The 19,982-nt window shown below is 45.0% G+C and overlaps 1 protein-coding gene across 1 annotated transcript in view; it reads left to right on the top strand.

Annotated features, from left to right (window-relative positions):
* The window catches only part of SMG6 (SMG6 nonsense mediated mRNA decay factor), a 479,367-nt gene that overhangs the window by 52,455 nt on the left and 406,930 nt on the right, over nt 1-19,982 (top strand). Inside the window, exons 7-8 of the mRNA XM_077480585.1 lie at nt 5,302-5,412; nt 7,826-8,017. Of these exons, the coding sequence (XP_077336711.1) occupies nt 5,302-5,412; nt 7,826-8,017 (303 nt within the window). The remainder of the gene's footprint in view (nt 1-5,301; nt 5,413-7,825; nt 8,018-19,982) is intronic.

Raw genomic sequence — 19,982 nt, 5'->3', positions numbered from 1 at the left:
TTTTATTGTGACTGCGACATTATGGCAGACACATCGGACATTTTTGACACATTTTTGGGACCATTGTCATTTATACAGCAATCACTGCCATATAAAGACAGTGATTCCTGTGTAAATGACACTGGCAGTGAAGGGGTTAACCAGTGGGTGGCAGTGTAGGGGTTAAGTGTTCCTAGGGGTGTGTTACTAACTGTGGGGGGCTGGGCTTTAATTTAGTGAACACTGATCTCTGCTCCAATCACATGGAGCAGAGATCAGCGTCACTAGTTGCTAGGCAGAACGGGGAGATGCCGTTTACAACGGCAAATTTAAAGGGACGTACAGGTACACCCATTTGCCTGCCCGTGCCATTCTGCCGACGTACATCGGCGTGCGCTGGTCGGGAACTGGTTAAGGACTGCCCTATAGCAGATTTACTGCTAGGGCGGCCCTTCTGTGCAGAATAGTGTGTGTGTACAGTATCTCACAAAGTGAGTACACCCCTCACATGTTTGTAAATATTTTATTTTATGTTTTCATGTGAAAACACTGAAGAAATTACACTTTTCTACAATGTAAAGTAGTGAATGAAGAGCTTGTATAACAGTGTAAATTTGCTGTCCCCTCAAAATAACGCAACACACAGCCATTAATGTCTAAACCACTGGCAACAAAAGTGAGTACACCCCTACATGAAAATGTCCAAATTGGGCCCAAAGTGTCAATATTTTGTGTGGCCACCATTATTTTCCAGCACTGCCTTAACCCTCTTGGGCATGGAGTTCACTATAGCTTCACAGGTTTGACCTGGAGTCCTCTTCCACTCCTCCATGATGACATCACAGAGCTGGTGGATGTTAGACATTGCACTCCTCCACCTTCCATTTTGAGGATGCCCCAAAGATGGTCAATAGGGTTTAGGTCTGGAGACATGCTTGATCATTCCTTCACCTTTACCCTCAGCTTCTTTAGCAAGGCAGTGGTCGTGTCAGAGGTGTGTTTGGGGTCGTTGTCATGTTGGAATACTTCCCTGCGGCCCAGACTTTGAAGAGAGGGGATCATGCTCTGCTTTAGAATGTCACAGTACATGTTGGCATCCATGGTTCCCTCAATGAACTGTAGCTCCCCAGTGTCGGCAGCACTCATACAGCCCCAGACCATGACACTCCCACCACCATGCTTGACTGTAGGCAAGACACACTTGCCTTTGTACTTCTCACCTGGTTGCTGCCACACACGCTTGACACCATCTGAACCAAATAAGTTTATCTTGTTCTCATGAGACCACAGGACATGGTTCCAGTAATCCATGTCTTTAGTCTACTTGTCATCTGCAAACTGTTCACAGGCTTTCTTGTGTATCATCTTTAGAAGAGGCTTCCTTTTGGAACAGCCATGCATACCAATTTGATTCAGTGTGCGGCGTATGGTCTCAGCACTAACAGGCTGACCCCCCACCCCTTCAACCTCTGCAGCAATGCTGGCAGCACTCACGTCTTTTTCCCAAAGACGACCTCTGAATATGACACGGAGCGTGTTCACTCAACTCCTTTGGTCGACCATGATGAGGCCTGTTCTGAGTGGAACCTGACCTAGTTAAACTACTATATCATCTTTGCCACCGCACTGCAGCTCAGTTTCAGGGTCTTTGCAATCTTCTTGTAGCCTAGGCCCTCTTTATGTAGAACAAAAATTCTTTGCCATGAGGTGCCATGTTGAACTTCCCGTGACCAGTATGAGAGAGTGAGAGCAATAACACCAAATTTAACACACCCACTTCCCATTCACACCTGGGACCTTTTAACACTAACGAATTGGGTCCAAATTTTGACATTTTCACTTAGGGGTGTATTCACTTTTTTGTTGCAAGCAGTTTAGACCTTAATGGCTGGGTGCTCAGTTATTTTGAGGGGACAGCAAATTTACACTGTTATAAAAGCTGTACACTCATTACTTTACATTGTAGCAAAGTGTAATTTCTTCAGTGTTGTAAGATGAAAAGATATAATAAAATATTTACAGAGATGTGAGGGGGGTGTAATCACTTGTGAGATAATGTGTATGTGATATATATATATATATATATATATATATATATATATATATATATAAATATTAAAAATATGCTCTGCCTATGTAAACAAACAAGGCAGAGCTCTGTCCTGGACAGGGTGAGGCATGGATTTTGGGTTCCAGCAAATATCCATCTCTTCCCTGATTAAAAGCGGCACACATAGTACAGTAAATCACTGGCTAGGCACCCTGTTAACCATTTGATTGTCCTAGATGTTTAACCCCCTTCCCACCTAGTGTTCTTAGTATAGTGACAGTGCATATTTTTTGCACTGATCACTGCATTAGTGTCACTGGTTCCCACAAAGTGTCAGTGTTTCGTTTATCGCAGTCCTGCTAAGTCGCTGATCACCACCATTACTAAAATGAATAAATAAATAACTAAATATCCCACTATATAAAACATTGGTTTGCACAAAAATTATAGTGTGTATAAACTATCTATATGCTTATTGGGATTTTTTTTTAACCAAAAATATGTAGCAGAATACATATTGGATTAAATTAATTTTTTATTTTATTTATTTTGGTAAGGAAAAAAAATTGTCTGTATTTTGTTGCTTTATAGTGCAAAAAACAAACAAAAAAACCCGCTGTGGTGATCAAATACCACCAAAAGCTCTATTTGTGGGAAAAACCTGATATAAACTTTATTTGGGTACAGTGTTGCATGACCGCGCATTTGTCAGTTAAAGCGGAGGTCCACCCTAAAGTGGACCTTCCGCTCATTGGAACCCTCCCCCCCTCCGGCGCCACAATTGGCACCTTTCAGGGGGGAGGGGGGTGCAGATACCTGTACAGTACAGGTATCTGCACCCACTTCCGGTATAGCTCTCTGCGGAAAGGGGCGTAGATTACACCCCTTTCCGCAAGTGCCCGCCCCTTTCCGCAAGTGCCCCGCTGCCTGCTGGGAAACGCACAGATCCCAGAGGCAGCGGGGACCGTCCTTATTGCGCAGCGCAACTCGCGCATGCGCAGTAGGGAACCGGGGAATGAAGCCGAAAGGCTCCATTTCCTGATTCCCATACCCAAGATGGCGGCGGCAGAACCCGAGAGACGATCTAGAGATCGGCTTCGGGTGCCGACATTGCGGGCGCGCTGGACAGGTAAGTGTCACTATTTTAAAAGTCAGCAGCTGCAGTATTTGTAGCTGCTGGCTTTTAAAAAAAAAAAAAAAAAAAAAATGCGGAGTCCCGGCGGACTCCCGCTTTAAAGCAACGCAGTGCCGTATAGCAAAAAATGGTCTGGTCATTAAAGGGGAGAGGGGTTAAATTCTCCGGAGGTCAAGTGGTTAATTGCTTTGAAAGGACAGGTTTTGACCTTTTATCAATTCTTTTTTTTTTTTTTTTTAATAACCTGATGCTGCTTTCCCTTCTCAAAAGCCCTTTATTCAAAGTGTACTATATCTTGCATCAAGGCCCCTCTGCACAATTCTATACTACTTTTGGCATCTCCTCTTGATTTTCGCTCCCCTTAAGAAGTTTCTCCAGGTCAGTGGGAGTTTCCTGGACATTCCGGTACCAGGCATCTGTAGCCCAGCTTTTGTAAGGCTTTCGCCTTGTTGGATACCTTTTCAAAGTTCTACCAGGTGGATAATCTTCTGCGGATGCAGCTTTGGGCCGCAAGGTTCTTACAGCGGCACTCTGAAGTTAAGTCTTCTGACTTATGTTATTGAGTCTGTTGGCAGAGTATTTTGCCTAGTTGTTGCCTGTCCTTTTCTTTCATTGCTTGGCGACTTCCCAGGGTCTAAGAATACTCGGCCTGTGTTCTGTACTGTAGAATTTAATGCAGTTGTATACCCCACTTGCATAGCCTTATCTGTAGGTAAAATAATATAATAATCTCCTAAAACTGTAAGGTTTTCACCGTGCATGCAGCCACTGATGTCAGCGGTGCATGCGCTCTGAAGGTCCGGCAGATGCTTACGGAAATTCAGAGCTCCTTGCCAGAACGAAAACTCCTGCATGCATGCGCGGGAGTGAGGTCATTGCAGCTCTGGCCACTCGCATGGCCGGAGCCGTGAACCCAGAAGAAATGCAGAGGGAACATGTCAGCTCCCTCAGCAGTGACCGGGAGGCGGTGCGGACGCTTTGTTCTAAGGTAGGTATTTCATAATGAAGTAGTATGCTGTGTACACTAGCTCATTATGCCTTTTGCCTTGCAGGTTTTTTTTTTTTTTTCGTCCAGGGCATACAACTGCTTTAAGAGTAATATTGACTTGCCTGAAAAATTCTATATCTTTGAGTACAGGACACAGGCCATTCTGGCTTCTTTAGTATTCCTTGGTTAATCTGCATTGTTTTCTACAAAACTGAGGACTCAGGACTGGGGTACGATTATAGGGGAGACACCCAGAGGACGTGTCCTCCAAAAGCTTGCCAGTGTCCAGCCACCTTGCTGGTACAAGCCTATAACCCAGGTTCTATGGATTCTCACCCTGTGTCCTGTACTGTACTCGAACATATGTAGATTAGAGGTATGCAGAAATTACTCTTATTGGGCCTTCTCTCCAAGCTTTAACCCCCCCATTCAACACTCAAGTGTAAGAACTTTTTTTGGCCATTGATATTCTGGCATTGAATTGATGAATGGCAGGGCAAAACTTTGAAGATATTGACAGAAATATGGAATCGTTATACAGCTTGTTGGAATTCTGGTCCCCCAGGGATTATTCTGGCTATATATAGTCACACGTACTTGCTAAAACCACACAATTAAACAATATTTTTATTTTTAATTTTTTTTATTTTTTTTTTATTTTTTTTTAGCTGTAGTCATATGAATTTCTTTTAGTTATTTATCTTTGAGGGACACTTAAGAGCGATAAAATTAGAAAAAATGTCTGTCAATCTATAGGGTTTGTCAATATTCTCATTAAAAACTCATTGCACAGTGAATGTTGATGAATAAGGTGAACCTGTATTGACTTTGAATACCCAATTTATGTGTGTGGAAAGTAAAAGTGAGACTAATGGTAGTACACATTTGGGTTCTCAAAGTAAACAGAGCTTCACCTCTATTCATTAACCTTCCCTTTCCAAAGTGAACAAATTTTTTAGTAAATCGGCACCAATGTGTAACTGACACATGCATTTGTGTGTGACAGTGTTTGGGAGGTAGGGAGGTGTCTAATTTGAACTTAATCTTGTGCTGTCTGTAATTTGGGATTTGCTTATTTTATTTTTATTTTTTTATTTTTTATTTTTTTTATATGTTAAATGTAAATTGAACTGTTTGCCTGTGCTGCAGAGGAGGAAACTGGATGCCGTTTATTACTACATGCGAAGCTTGGCTGCCAGCAACCCGATCCTGACTGCCAAGGAGAGTCTTATAAACTTGTTTGAAGAAACTAAACGCAAGGTAAGATGCTTCATTTTATTGGTGTTGAAGGCACTGTAAATCTATTCTAAGGAAGTGAATGATCTATAATCTTTACTTGTAGATCTTTAAGGTTTGACTCGGTAACCGGAGCTGTTAGAAAATGCTTAATTTCTTTAACTGGCTTCAAGAAACCTTATTTAACACTAGAAAAATTGCAAAAAGCTTTAGAGGCAAAAGTCTTTGGTGTTTTTTTTTTTTTTTTTTTTTTTTTTTTTTTGTTTTTTGTTTTTTTTAACACGCTGGAACATTAAAAGCAATAAGATAATAAAAACAAAGTAAAATATATTTCATGGGAAGTTAAACAGAAGTTCATCATCTTCAGTACATTATGCACTTCTAATGCGTCTCTCTTTTGCAGAACATAAGCCTTATGTATGAATGTGGATGGTTTTTGTGAACAGGACTTCCTTTATTGCAGATTTTTGTCTTCAGATTTGCCAAAACCATTTAGTGCAAGGGTCTTGCATACAAATTTAAACTCTTAAGGTTTGACCTCGTATTATATGGTTTTGGTACCTCTGAAGGCAAAAATCTGCAGACAATCTAATGTGTATGGGGCTTTAGACTAAAAATGAATGCAAAACTAAATGTGTGCCTTTAGGCCACACATCAGCCTTTGCCCTAATGGAGCTATGCTAATAATATTTTTAGCATAAGGTGGCCATTTAATAAAGTTTTTACATTCGCGCGAGAGAGATATCGACCTGGCTAATGCCCCTGAGGGCTGGAAATCGCTGAAGTAGACACCACTACTCCAGCAATCTCAACTTGCTTCCGGGTCCCATACTAAACAGTCAACCTGATGTATTCTGAACGCTGGAGTTTGGTTGCTCATCACGGGTGCCGATTAGTTAATGCTTTTAATTTTCTGAATGAATAAAAAGTGTTACCTGATTGGCCTAAGTGGCAAATGAATACAAAGCTTTCTCTGATTGGCTGAGTTGGAGGGAGCAGGCTGATGGCATCATGCTCTCTGGCTCGGGCAAGTCTCTCTCACAACTGGAATCCAGCACTGTGTACTGTATATATCTGAAGCTACATTCAGTTCATACAGTACTTAGAGCCAGTGTAGCACTTGGTGAAGGAATTAGTTAATTTGGACTGGTTTGGTCCAAACAAAAGTCGCAGGAAACCTGGAAATCTGCTTTCAGGCAGAATAGTTGTATTTACAGGCCTTCCCCTTTTATTATAGAACCCTATTTAGTTATTCTTCCAGACAAGGTAGTACTCAAATCCTTTGCTATGCATCTGTCTAAAGTAGCCACAGTATTTCATAGGGCCCACAAGATTGTCCTGCCCTCTTTTTGAATTGATCCACAAGTTCAAACGGAAGAGCACTTCACTTCTCTTGATGATTGACAATGTTTTCTGAGATATTTACAGATGACCAGGGCATTCATAAGATTTAGCCCTGTGTTTTGCTATTGTTTAGTAGTTTGAAAAGTTTTTGGAGGCCTCGAGTCACTATTGCCAGTTGGATTATACTGGCTATATTCTTCGCTTGATTCGGAGCATAGTTCCCTATTTTTTTTCTTTCTTTTAAAGCCCCATTTTGACAGATCCCTGTAAACCTCATGTTGTGACTTTGATTGAACAGATCTGCAGAGCAGCTACTTGGTCTAGTCAAGATACTTTTATTTTTTTTTATTTTTTATTAAGCACTACAGAGTTGGAGTTACCCTCTCTGCTCCCTCCCAACCCCCCCCCCCCCTTTTTTTTTTCCCCCTCTGGTTGTTGTCCTGGAAAATGACCGGGGAAATTCCCAGTGAGTCTTATTGCTAATGGTTTCTCTATGAATCTTCCAAGACAACATGCCTAATCTGCACCCTGGATTTCGGGCATGCGTTTTTTTTTTTTTTTTCCCTTTCCTTTCTCTTACCTTGTGTGCACTGGTGGAAGTAATTTTTCTTAATCTCTACCCGAGGGAAGTGGAAAATGTTTTTTTGTTCCTCCCTGTACAGGATACAGGAAAGATCTATCATGTTTCTGTCCTGAAAGATTTCTAAAAACATGGTTACCGATTTTATAACGGAGACAATTATTTTTTTTTTTTTTTTTTTAGACTGACTTGTGAGGCATTTTACATGTGGAAGATTGACCTCCTTTTCTATGGTGGAAAAAACATTGCTTCAAAGTTTTTTTTTTTATTTTATTTATTTTTTCCTGCACCAAATCGTTATTAGAACTATAATGAGCATTTCTGACCCACATGTAGGCGTGATTGCCTGACACTGCCCCATGTAGTACTTAAATTTTTGTTTATGGCATTTTGACTGATTCAAAATAAAATTAGCACCAAAGAAATTCTGGAGATTTCAGGATGTCAATTTTTATTTTAAACTTGCTGGAAATTTGGTAAGTCCTTCATAATTGCTTTATTATTGCACTTTAGGCTGAGCAGATGGAACAAAAGCAAAAGAAGGATGTGGATGCAGCTTTCAGCCATCAAGGACCGAGTACCACGTTTTGGCACACTACGGAGTATGCCACTCGAGTTGAGATATGGATTCATCCAACTCCATCAGGCTGCCAGAGCAGGGACAGTCAGAAGTGTAATGGCGTGGATAATCTAAGTCCAAGTGATGTGAGTCATTTTTGTTTGGGTTACATGTGTTTTTTTTTTTTTTTTTTTTTTTTTTTTTGTTCCATTAGGGCAGAGGCTGATGTGTGGTGCTCAACCAGGTTTTACCTTGTGGAGGAATAGATATGGGGAAAGTGATTATAGTTGTTTAAAGAAGGTGGCTAGCTCCACACACCTACCTAGGTATCCAAAAACACCTATCAACCAAGACAGCTTGGGTAGAGGGGGTGTGAAAGGCAGTGCACAGAGCCTGTAAGAACACCTGTCAGTCTTTGTTGCTGTCTGTGCCCCCAGAGTGATTTACACTCTTGATTTGTTCTGTTTACCATTCTGGCCACCCCAAGCACTATATAGCACTCAAAGAGCTTAGAGGCTGTCCTAGAGACTCTTGGCACCAATGTAAGATTGCTTCTCACTCCCAAAACCTGCCTGTTGTACAAGGGTATGCGCAAACAGGCGCAATATGGGTCAGTGAGCTTACAGGAGCAGCAGAGTTGGCCAGCGTCCACCATATTGAAGTTTCACATGACAATCCAGGCCGGTAACAGGAACAATGTTCTCCGACAGCTGTTCATTACTACTGAAGTCTTATGAGTACTGCAATATTGAGATTAAAACAAAACAAAACACTATTCTAAAGGGATATAGACCACTGGTAAACAAAGGCAGGACTTAACCAGTTCCCGACCGGTGCACGCCGATGTACACGGGCCCGGTCGCGGGTCCCGTGGACTCTATCGCCGTGGGGATACCCGCGATCGTCGAACGGGGAGATGCCATTGTAAACAGCATCTCCCCGTTCTGCCTAGCAACAAGTGATGCTGATCTCTGCTCCATGTGATTGGAGCAGAGATCAGTGTTCACTAACACAAAGCCCCCCCCAGTTAGTAGCACGCCCCTAGGAACACTTAATCCCTACACTGCCACCCCTGGTTAACCCCTTCACTGCCTGTGTCATTTACACAGGAATCACAGCATTTGTATAGCACTGATTGCTGTATAAATGACAATGGTCCCAAAAATGTGTCAAAAATGTCCGCTGTGTCCGCCTTAATGTCACAGTCACAATAAAAATCGCTGATCGCTGCCATTACTAGTAAAAAAAAAATGTATTAATAAAAATGCCATAAAACTATCCCCTATTTTGTGAACGCTATAACTTTTGCGCAAACCAAACGATTGCGATTTTTTTTTATTTATTTTTTATTTATTTTTTTAACCAAAAATATGTAGAAGAATACGTATTGGCCTAAACTGAGGGAAAAAATGTTTTTTTTTTTTAAATGTATTTTTGGGGGATATTTATTATAACAAAAAGTAAAAAATGCGTTTTTTTTTTTCAAAATTGTCGCTCTATTTTTGTTTATAGCGCAAAAAAAAAACGCAGGGGTGATCAAATACCACCAAAAGAGAGCTCTATTTGTGGGAAAAAAAGGACGCCAATTTTGTTTGGGAGCCACGTCGCAAGACCGCGCAATTGTTAGTTAAAGCGACGCAGTGCCGAATCACAAAAAGTGGTCTGGTCTTAAGCCAGGAAAATGGTCCGGTCTGAAAGTGGTTAAAGTGATTGTAAAGTCTTGTGTGTTTGTTTTTTGTTTTGTTTTTTCTTAAAGAGGAAACTGCACCTTTTTTAAAAAAAATATTAAAAGCCAGCAGCTACAAATATAGCAGCTGCTGACTTTTAATAAATTGACACTTACCTGTCCCAGGGTCCAGCGATGTCGGTGGCAGATGACGCGCAATCGTTCGTCTCTCTGCTGCCCCCTCCGCCATCCTCTGTCAGGGAATCGGGAAGTAAAGGATTGCGGCTTCACTACCCAGTTCCCTACTGCGCTGCGCGCGTCTACTAGTCCCCGCTGTGTCCTGGGAACTGTGTGTTCCCAGAACACAACGGGGGGGGGGCGGGGTCGTCTGCGGCGGTCTTGTCCCGGAAGTGGGTGCAGATACCTGGATTATCCAGGTAACTGCACCCCCCTGAAAGGTGCTGATTGTGTCACCGGAGGGGGGGAGGGATCAGATGAGCGGAACTTCCACTTCAGGGTGGAGGTCCGCTTTAAATAACAAACCTGTTATACATACCTGCTCTGTGCAGGGTTGGTTTTGCACAGAGCAGCCTGGATCCTCATCTTCTCAGATGCCTCTTTGTTGCTCCTGGCCCCTCCCTTCTGTGTAGTGCCCCCACAGCAAGCAGCTTGCTATGGGGGGCACCCAAGGCCTGCTGCAGCTCCGTGTGTCCATTCAGACAGAGCTGCGGCCCTGCCCCCTCCTGATTGGCTAACTGACAGCTGCAGGAGCCAATCGTGCTACTGCTGTGTCTCTGCCAATCAGGAGGCAGAGAGATTCGTAAGCATCGTTAGACAAAGATAGGGCTCAGGTAAGTATTAGGGGGTGCTGGGGAGGCTGCTATACACAAAAGGCATATTATCTTAATGCATAATTAAGATAAAAAAAAAGTCTGTTTACAGCTCTAACTGGGACACAGTCTCTACCCTTTTTTATTTATTTTGGGTGTCGCTAGCACTGGTGTCTTACCAATTGTAATAGCACCCACTTCTCTCAACTGACTGCTCCTGCTAATTCGCATTCTTCATTACTCTATTATGAGCAGGCCATGTCTCAGTGATGGCAGAGAGGAGGGGATCAGGGGGAAAGTGGGTTCCCAAATTCCTTTATCAGCTAGAGAGGGAATTATGCATAGATTCCCTGGCACTCTATTCCTTGGGGGTCTGTTTCATGTGGCTCTGATTCCTTTCACTTGTCTGGCCTTTCCACTACCTCTGGGACATCTTCCTCTAGTTCCTTTTTATCAAGGAAAGTGTTCTTATCTGCCATTACTGAGTTGCAGCTTTCTGGAATCAGAAATATGAAATATGTTGGAGTAATATACTGCACACTTTAAGGGATGTTCTACGTGGACTGGGCTCACCCTGAAATGGTTTGTTTCACCAAAGCAATTTGCTCAACATTACTGCATAGAAATGGAGATCACAAAGAAATTAAGTATACCTGAGGTGGATCCTAATGGCTTCCTATATCAATAAAACTGATGGATTCAGTGGACAGGGTTGTGGTTTTTAAGGATGCTTCAGACAAATGTCTTGAGGCTTTATTCATAGACTTTATGCCCCTGTGGGGTGAAAAAAAGTTGTGTAAAAAAAGCGTAACCCTGCGTTGCCTAAGCTAATGGTAGCAGCTAACACAACAAACAGATCATTTTGTTTTATTCATAAAGTACCTAAGTGTAGCGCTGATTGCAGCTGTGGAGTTGTTCCAAAGCCTCGCAACCTGTGATTGCAGCTGTGGAGTTGTTCCAAAGCCTCGCAACCTGTGATTGCAGCTGTGGAGTTGTTCCAAAGCCTCGCAACCTGTGATTGCAGCTGTGGAGTTGTTCCAAAGCCTCGCAACCTGTGATTGCAGCTGTGGAGTTGTTCCAAAGCCTCAAAGTTTGGGTTGGTTGGATGTCAAGGGATTGGAACCCAGACCGCAGGGATACGGAGTTGGGCAAATACCTGAAGGTTTTTCCTCAAGCCAATGTTTTTTTGGGGAATGCCTTAATGGACTAGGTTCAACAGCTCTCTCACCTGTTCGTCTTAGCTGATCAAAACTTCCGGCATCAAATCCTGCGCATGTGCTCTGACGAGTTACCTTGTAAAAAAGCAGGTTGAAAGTTTACTTTCAATCTTGCACTGGGTGATTGTTTAGTCTTAGTGGATTAACATGTCCAAAAGTTAACTGTGGGCAAGAGTATCATATTGTCACTTAAAAAGAAGTCCAAGCCTGTGGTACAAAAACCTGCCACTCTTTCCAAAACATTTTTTTTTTTGCCAGCCTCAAGCAAAAGTCACAACCCAGTTCTTCAAGAAGACATGGTCTCCAAAGTCCTCTTAACTGGTAGACAAATGCTTCTTCAGTGAGGAGCTGCACTTACTCGCTCGGGGAGGGGGGGTTTGGTAGGGGGATTTTGCGAACAAGTTTGTCTGGAACATAGTGGCTCGAGGTTACAAGTTGACATTTTAGAGCCATCCTCCTCCGCACTTTGTTTTTACATTTTTCTTTGAATCTGCCAGAAAACTACTTTCTTTTTGTGAGCACCTGATCACCTGCTATCTCGGAGAGTGCTCATCCCAGTCCCAGAAAACTAGGGGTTTCAGTCTCTACATGGTGCCAAAATCAAACGGCAATGTTTGTCCCATCCTGAATCTCAAGAGACTCAACAAGTTTCTCTCGGAGCCAAAGCTCCTGGATAAAATCAATGTGGTCAATAGTTTCTTCCCTCCAGCAGGGAGATTATACTAGCATCTGTGGACATCAGGGATGCTTATCTGCACATCCAATTATTTCTACCTCTCCAACTGTTCCTAAGGTTTTTAGTGGAAGATCACAACTTTCAGTTTATCACCCTACAGTTTGGCTTGTCCACTGCTACCAGAGCCTTTTAGCACGGTGCTCAATTTTGATTTGCAGGGTCCCGGGAAAGATGGGAACCTTCTTTTTGAGGCCGCTCTCTATACACAATTTCATTCTAGGCCCCTCCAACTGAATGTCTTTATCGGCACGGGACTGGAGGCCACAAATGTTGGATTCCCTAATACAGTTACACCCCAGAACAAGGCACTGTTTTGATTTGGATCACTTTGGTGAATAGCGAAGAATAATTTCTCCTCCTGTCCTTGGAGGGTCTTGAGTCCTGAAAGTGGGCTGGGGTGGAGTTCTGGGCAAGCTCTTGGTCCAGGAGTAATGAAATAACAGTCAGTGCTCAAGAAATAATCTCCAGGTGCTAGCAATACACTCATACCCTATAACCAATAAAAATATAGGAATTGCAGCGCTACATATGAAACATACAAATAACATGCAATAGTGACAAAAAACCCCAAAGGGTTGTTATGTACAGTGCCTTGCGAAAGTATTCGGCCCCCTTGAACTTTTCAACCTTTTGCCAGATTTCAGGCTTCCAACATAAAGATTTAAATTTTTTTTATTTTTTGTGAAGAATCACCAACAAGTGGGACACAATTGTGAAGTGGAACGAAATCTATTGGATTTTTGAAACTTTTTTTAACTAATAAAAAAATGAAAAGTGGGGCGTGCAAAATTATTCGGCCCCCTTGCGTTAATACTTTGTAGAGCCACTTTTTGCTGCGATTACAGCTGCAAGTCGCTTGGGGTATGTCTCTATCAGTTTTGCACATCGAGAGACTGAAATTCTTGCCCATTCTTCCTTGCAAAACAGCTCAAGCTCAGTGAGGTTGGATGGAGAGCGTCTGTGAACAGCAGTTTTCAGCTCTTTCCACAGATTCTCGATTGGATTCAGGTCTGGACTTTGACTTGGCCATTCTAACACCTGGATACGTTTATTTGTGAACCATTCCTTTGTAGATTTTGCTGTATGTTTGGGATCATTGTCTTGTTGGAAGATAAATCTGAAAGTAAAGGGGCCGAATAAATTTTGCACGCACCACTTTTCAGTTTATTTGCTAAAAAAGTTTAAAATATCCAATAGATTTTGTTCCACTTCACAATTGTGTCCCACTTGTTGGTGATTCTTCACAAAAAATTAAAATTTTATATCTTTATGTTTGAAGCCTGAAATGTGGCAAAAGGTTGAAAAGTTCAAGGGGGTCGAATACTTTCGCAAGGCACTGTAAATGCTGGTTCTAATTGAAAAAAATCTTTTGAATAAAGAATTATACAAAAAAAACAAAAAAAAAACAAAGGGTCTGTAACAATTTCAATGCCCAAAAATGTTAGTATTCACTGACAGAATAGTCCATCTTCTATAGTAATTTTAAAATGCCATGAATGTTGTGAATTTCCTCCACCAAGCGAGCAAATATTGCACTCACCAGATGGACAGGCTGCCAGGTTATAAGCAGCACAAAAGCTCAAATCCTCCTAACAGGCTATCCACTTCTCACACTGATCTCTGCAGGTCTGGGAACACCCTCCTTAGGTCTCCTATTCAGGGCTTTCATCCGCTCATGTGAAGTTGTTCAAGGCGCTCTGCAGAAGGTGAGGACCCAGAATTGTCGATCTGGCGTCTAGGTTCAGTGTGAAACTGGGCTGATTAATATCTAGGGCCTGGGATCCATGAGTGTTACTGGTGGATGCTCTGCTGATGCTCTGGGATCAGTTTTCCATAATTGCTCCAATGGATTTGAGTGCAAAGCATTCCGGTAATTCTTATCAGCCTGGCCCAGGAGAATGTGGAAACTCTGATATTGTAAATTGGACCCTTCCAGATTGACCCGACCTTCTGTCGTAATGTTTAATCTTCCATCCCTCTTTACAGTCGATGCCTTTGATAAAATGGCTCTTGAAGCCGGGGCCCTAAGAGACAGAGGGGTCCCTGATTCGATTGTTCCTCCCCTGCTAAAGGCTCGGAAGGTGACTTAAAGGAAGATTTACCACAGGACTTGGAAATCCTGTTTTTCCAGGTGTGAGGCTCAGTGACTGCATCCTCCCATAAATGTTTGGCCGCATCCTGGTGTTCTCCAATCTGGGGGTGACAGGTATTGATATTAAGTATGATCAAGGGTCAGATTTTGACCATAGTAGTCTTTTTCAGAGACCTATTGCTTGCATTCCAGCGCTTGCCTTTTGTAAATGGGGTCACATGCATTTTTCCACCAGTTAAGGCTGCATCTTGGTACTTTCTGTATTGCTAAAATCTGTTTGAACCCACCGGGGGTCGTTCCTTTGATGCAGAAGGTTATTTTTCTGGTTGCTCTTAAATCGGCTCATAGTTTCAGAATTGGCTGCTCTTGCCTGCAATGAATCAAATTTTTTTTCTTCCAATTGAGGTCCGAATCTCAAGTTTTTGCTATGAATCGGAAAGATTGTAATCATTGTATGTCTATCAAAAAATGAGATGTGCAATTTCCATAGCAATTTATCAGTATTTATCCTCCATCAGTGTGCCCCCATAGATCAGATTTCCCCATCAGTGTGCTCCTATCGGGTCCCCCCCATCAGAGTTGTGAACCAGCACATTGCACCTATAGATTGGTAGAAATGTGTACCTGATGGACAAGTTCTTGTAGCCAGGCAGGAAGCGGGAGCTTGAAGAAGCGTGCTGCATGGGCAGGAGTTGGCTGGAGAAACTTGCTGAAGAGGGCGGGGCACACAAGTGACGTCATTGGTTGCTAGAATGCTGGCCGTCCTAGCAACCACTGACGGTAGTGCAGCAGGGATCCAGCAATGCAGACTGGTGGATTTCTAAAAGACCATACTCCTCTTGTAACAATGGAATTGGCTATTTTGCTAAGCCTTACATATGAGAGAGGTTGATTTGATTGGGATAAAGACTGTTGGATGATTACTGAAGAGAAAGTTAAAGGGGTTGTAAACCCTTGTGTTTTCTCTTACATTCACCGACCGACACAGCTCCTCTCTGTAACAAAATGGGTTGTCAGCCCCATCACTGGAGATTACTAGGCAAGTTGTAATACAACACTTCAGAACTTTCAGTTCTGCCCAGGGGGTGGTCCCTAGGCTACAACCCCCACAGCCTGCCCAAGCAGACTCCTATTTATTTTGCCTAGTGAAGGAGATGCACCTAGGAACCCTGCGGGCCCATAGGCCTGTGTTGTTTTTTTTTTTTTTTTTTTTGATGCAGAAGCTTTGCTTTTTGCGCAAGATGAATGATCCTGTGATCTTCTTCTATCAACAGCCAGCTGGGTGACAGGCTGGTTCACTTATCCTTGTAGTCTCCCCAGTCCGACCATTCAGCAGGCCACGACATACCTCAGCTCCAGAGGTGGTCGGTGAGCTTTTATGCTCCTGGGCATACATATGACCGGGCTACTGATGTCTGCGTCACAGTATGCCGTGCCAGTAGTCTTCCCCGTGCTGATCAGGAGTTGCCTACCATTTAATGTCTTCCAGCTCTTCAGGACTGGTAAGTATAGCTCTCCCTGTCTCGGCAGGGTGGAGCAGCTGGGCATTCCCTGGGAGGTTGATTTGGGGGCCCCCCTCACCCCCCTCTTCTCTCCCCTGTCCCTAACTCCCCTCCTTTCCCCCCTCACGGGGGGGGGGGGCTGTGATACTGAGCAGTGTGTGTGTCGTGGGCTTTCACCTGGGGGTTTGGCTTACTGGGGTGCCTGGGTCCTGAAGCTTAGTCCCGGTGGATGCCTGTGAGGTTTGCCCCTGTGTTGGTGCAGCGCTGTGTCTGCCACTCATGGCGCTGGCCGGCGGCCATTTTAAGTGTGGGCAAGGGTTAGACATGCTTCTGGGCTTCAAGCTAGTGATTCTCTATTAGAACACTGGCAGCCATTTTCCTGAAGCCGGACTGTGTTTTTGTGCTCTAGCAGCAGCCCCTTTGCCCTCAGCTTCCTGTTTTGTCATCACAGAGCGCTGGGAGGTTGTTCTGTGTAATCTGGACACGTGTGTCAGATCGCTCAGCAATCATTCATCGATCGTTCTGATGGCCTGCCACCGACACAGCTTTGGTACCTCATGCATCTGGGAGCACTGGGGTTCTACAGGCACTGCGGTAATACAGCGCGGAACTACTCAGGGTGGTGAGTCCGGCGGGTTAGAGCCCCTCAGTTAGCGTCAGTGGGACTGTCACTGTCCTAAGTCCCCTTTGGGTGGCAGACAGGGTAGGGTCAGCATGGCTTCAGAAACTGGTTTTTCTTCCCCTGAAATCCAGGCAATTGCAACCGGGTCACCTGCGGACTGCGCAGTCCCTATAGACACCCTGACGGCGGTCCTCAATAAGTTTGTTGCCAAGATAGAGGCGGTGCTAGCGTCCCCCCCCCCCCGTCCTCTGGGGAGAGCTCTGATGAAAACTCAGGTCCTGCTGAGGCCGGAGACCCCTGCTCTGTCTTGTCAGATGATGCTGACCAGGACCGTTTGGACAGTGAGGATGAGTCCCCGTCCGGGTCCATGCGTGACAAAGCGCTAGTTGGAGCACTTATCACAGCTGTGTTTGATACCCTGATGATTCAGGAGCCAGCGGATTCCTCTGCTGATGTACTGGTCCCTTTTGGGTCCTGCAAGCCAGCACGTTTACCTAAGGTATTCCCGTATCTGACTTATTTTGACAAGTTCATTTACAAGGAATGGGGTCGCCCGCAATGGACCTTTTGCGCTTCCCAAATACATGGCGGTGCGTTACCTTGAGGAAAGCCTTCTCAAGAAATGGTCGGCTCCTCCGGTCGTGGACCCCCTAGTATCCAGGTTAAATAACGTAACCACGATCCTGGTTGAGGGGACTCCTGCATTCAAGGATCCCACGGACAGGAAGGCCGAGGCGGTGGCTCGTTCCTTGTTTACGTGGGGTCAGCCGTGTGACCTGTACTGGCATCCGCACTTGTGTCGCAGACACTGACTGAGTGGGCAAAACATTTGCACCACGAATTGGGAGAGCAACAGGCCTCCCCTGTCTACGTAGAACTAGCAGACCAACTAGTGCAAGACCTTAAGTATGCCTGTAACGTGGCCCTGGATACTCTCCCTCTGTTATCCAGGGCTTCAGTGTCAGCTGTGGTGCTGAGGCGCCTGATTTGGCTAAAATGCTGGTCTGCTGACCAGGCATCCAAAAAAGCCCTGACGGATCTTCCTTTCCTTGGCGACCGGCTTTTTGGAGCCTCGTTAGATGACCTTATTAAAAATGCCACTGGGGGTAAGAGTACTCTACTCCCACAGGCCAGGAAAGCTAAGGAGCCACGCCGTAGGCAAGGGCCCTCTTTTCCCACTCGCAAACGGCTTTTTCGTCTGCCCTGTGCTTCGACAAAACGTCCCCAGTCCCCCCGGTCAAAAATGTCCCTGGAACCGCAAGCCTGTGAACAAAAGTGCTACCGCATGAAGGTTTGCCCCCACCTATGTCTCGGGTGGGGGGGGGTCGACTTCGGGAGTTTTCAGCCCGGTGCTCCTCCCGGTTATCCGACTAATGGGTCTGCGATCTGATTTCCACAGGTTTAGAGATAGTTTCTCTCTTAGCCGCCTAACGGATTCTTCCTCTCCAGCATACCCGTATCCCCGGTTTGCCGGGAGGACCTGTTGGGGGCAGTAAGGAACTTGCTGAATCGCGGGGTGATTGTACCAGTTCCTGGAATCGGAACGCTTCCAGGGATTCAACTCAAATCTGTGGTTCCCAAGAAGGAAGGGGTACGTCCGATCTTGGACTTGAAAGCCCTCAATCACTTTGTAAAAGTGCAGAGGTTCAGAATGGAATCAGATCGCTCAGTAGTCGCTGCACTCCATCAAGGGGGACTCCCTGGCGTCCTTGGACATCCAGGATGTGTACCTGCACATACCCATATGCCTTCGGCATCAAAAGTTTCTGCGTTTTGCAGTCGAGGAAGCCCATTACCAATTTGTGGCTCTTCCTTTTGGTCTGGCATCAGCCCCCCCTAGTCTTTACCAAGGTACTGGCTCCAGTATTGGCGTTGCTAAGACAATGTGGGATCGTGATCGTGGGCTACCTAGATGATCTCCTGAGAGCATCTTCCGCCTCAGATTTAGAGGAGGATGTGGCGATCATCATGCAGACCCTGCAAGAATTTGAGTGGCTGTTGAACCTAAAGAAGTCGGTGATTGTGCCGACCCAGCATTTGGAGTACCTAGGTTTACTGTTGGACTCCAGGGAAGAGAGAGTTTTTCTCCCTTCAGACAAATTGCAGACTCTCAGGTCCGCGGTGAAACTGCTGATGAACCGCAAGTGGTCTTCGCTCCGGTTTTGCATGCGAGTACTGGGACTCATGGTAGCCTCCTTTTGAGGCAGTACCCTGTGCTCAGTTCCACACCAGAGTACTGCAGAAGGAGATCTTGTTAAAATGGGACAAGTCTCGGCTGTCCCTAGATCGACAGATCCAGGTGAGCCAGGCAGTCAGGGACTCTCTGATCTGGTGGTTGATGTCCCCGGTGATTCAGTCCGGAAAATCGTTCCTTCCTCTGAAATGGACGGTGATCACTATGGACGCAAGTCTATCCGGCTGGGGTGGAGTTATGGGGGTTCAGTCGACTCAGGGCCTCTGGTCGACGACAGAATCCGAGTTGCCGATCAATCTGCTCGAATTGAGCGATCAGGCTGTGTCTCCACACATGGTCGGTGAGGCTTCAAGGGCATCCGATACAGTCGGACAACGCCACGGCAGTGGCATACATAAATTACCAAGGGGGAACAAAAAGCTCAGCCGCTGCTCGGGAGGTCGCTCATTTATATCCCGGGAGTGGAAAACTGGCAGGCAGACTATCTGAGTCGACAGATGCTGGACCCAGGAAAATGGCCATTGCATCCGGAGACATTCAGGCTGCTGTGCCTGAAGTGGGGAACACCAGATGTGGATCTACTGGCCTCCCGTCTCAATCGGAAAGGTGTCCAGGACAAAAGATCCGTGGGCAGAAGCGTCAGACGCGCTAGTGGCTCCGTGGGATCAGTACCGGCTTTCCTTCACTGAAATTGTTGCCATGTCTGCTTCGCAGAGTGGAAGCCAAGGGGAACCCAGTAATACTGGTTGCCCCAGATTGGCCTCAGCGTCCCTTGTGCGTCTAGTGGCAGACGCTCCCTGGCGACTGCCGTTGCGAGAGGACCTCCTATCTCAAGGTCCAATTTTCCATCCTGCTTTACCATCGCTGGCTTTAACGGCATGGATACTGAGAGCCAGGTGTTAAGGAACCGGGGTCTGTCAGACTCGGTGATTCCAACTATGTTGAGGGCACGGAAATCTTATTCTCGGAAGTACCATCATACCTGGAAGGCCTACATCTCCATGTGTGAGAAGAAAGGATGGCATCCGCGTTCCTTTTCCATAGCAAGGATCCTGCTGTTTCTCCAGCAAGGAGTAGACCAGAGATTGGCATTGAGCACCATCAAGGGGCAAATCTCAGCCATGGCTGCCTTTTTTTTTTTATTCCAACGACCCCTGGCATCGCACTCCATAGTGGGTACCTTCGTTCAGGGGGTATGACATGTAGTACCTGCTGTGCTGCCACCGTTGCACCCATGGGATTTGAACTTGGT

This window comes from Lithobates pipiens, unplaced genomic scaffold, assembly GCF_037356315.1.
Source record: "Lithobates pipiens isolate NorthernLeopardFrog02 unplaced genomic scaffold, aLitPip1_a1.2 Scaffold_16, whole genome shotgun sequence".
NCBI classification, from domain to species: domain Eukaryota; kingdom Metazoa; phylum Chordata; class Amphibia; order Anura; family Ranidae; genus Lithobates; species Lithobates pipiens.
This window is presented reverse-complemented; position numbering and strand designations above follow the sequence as displayed.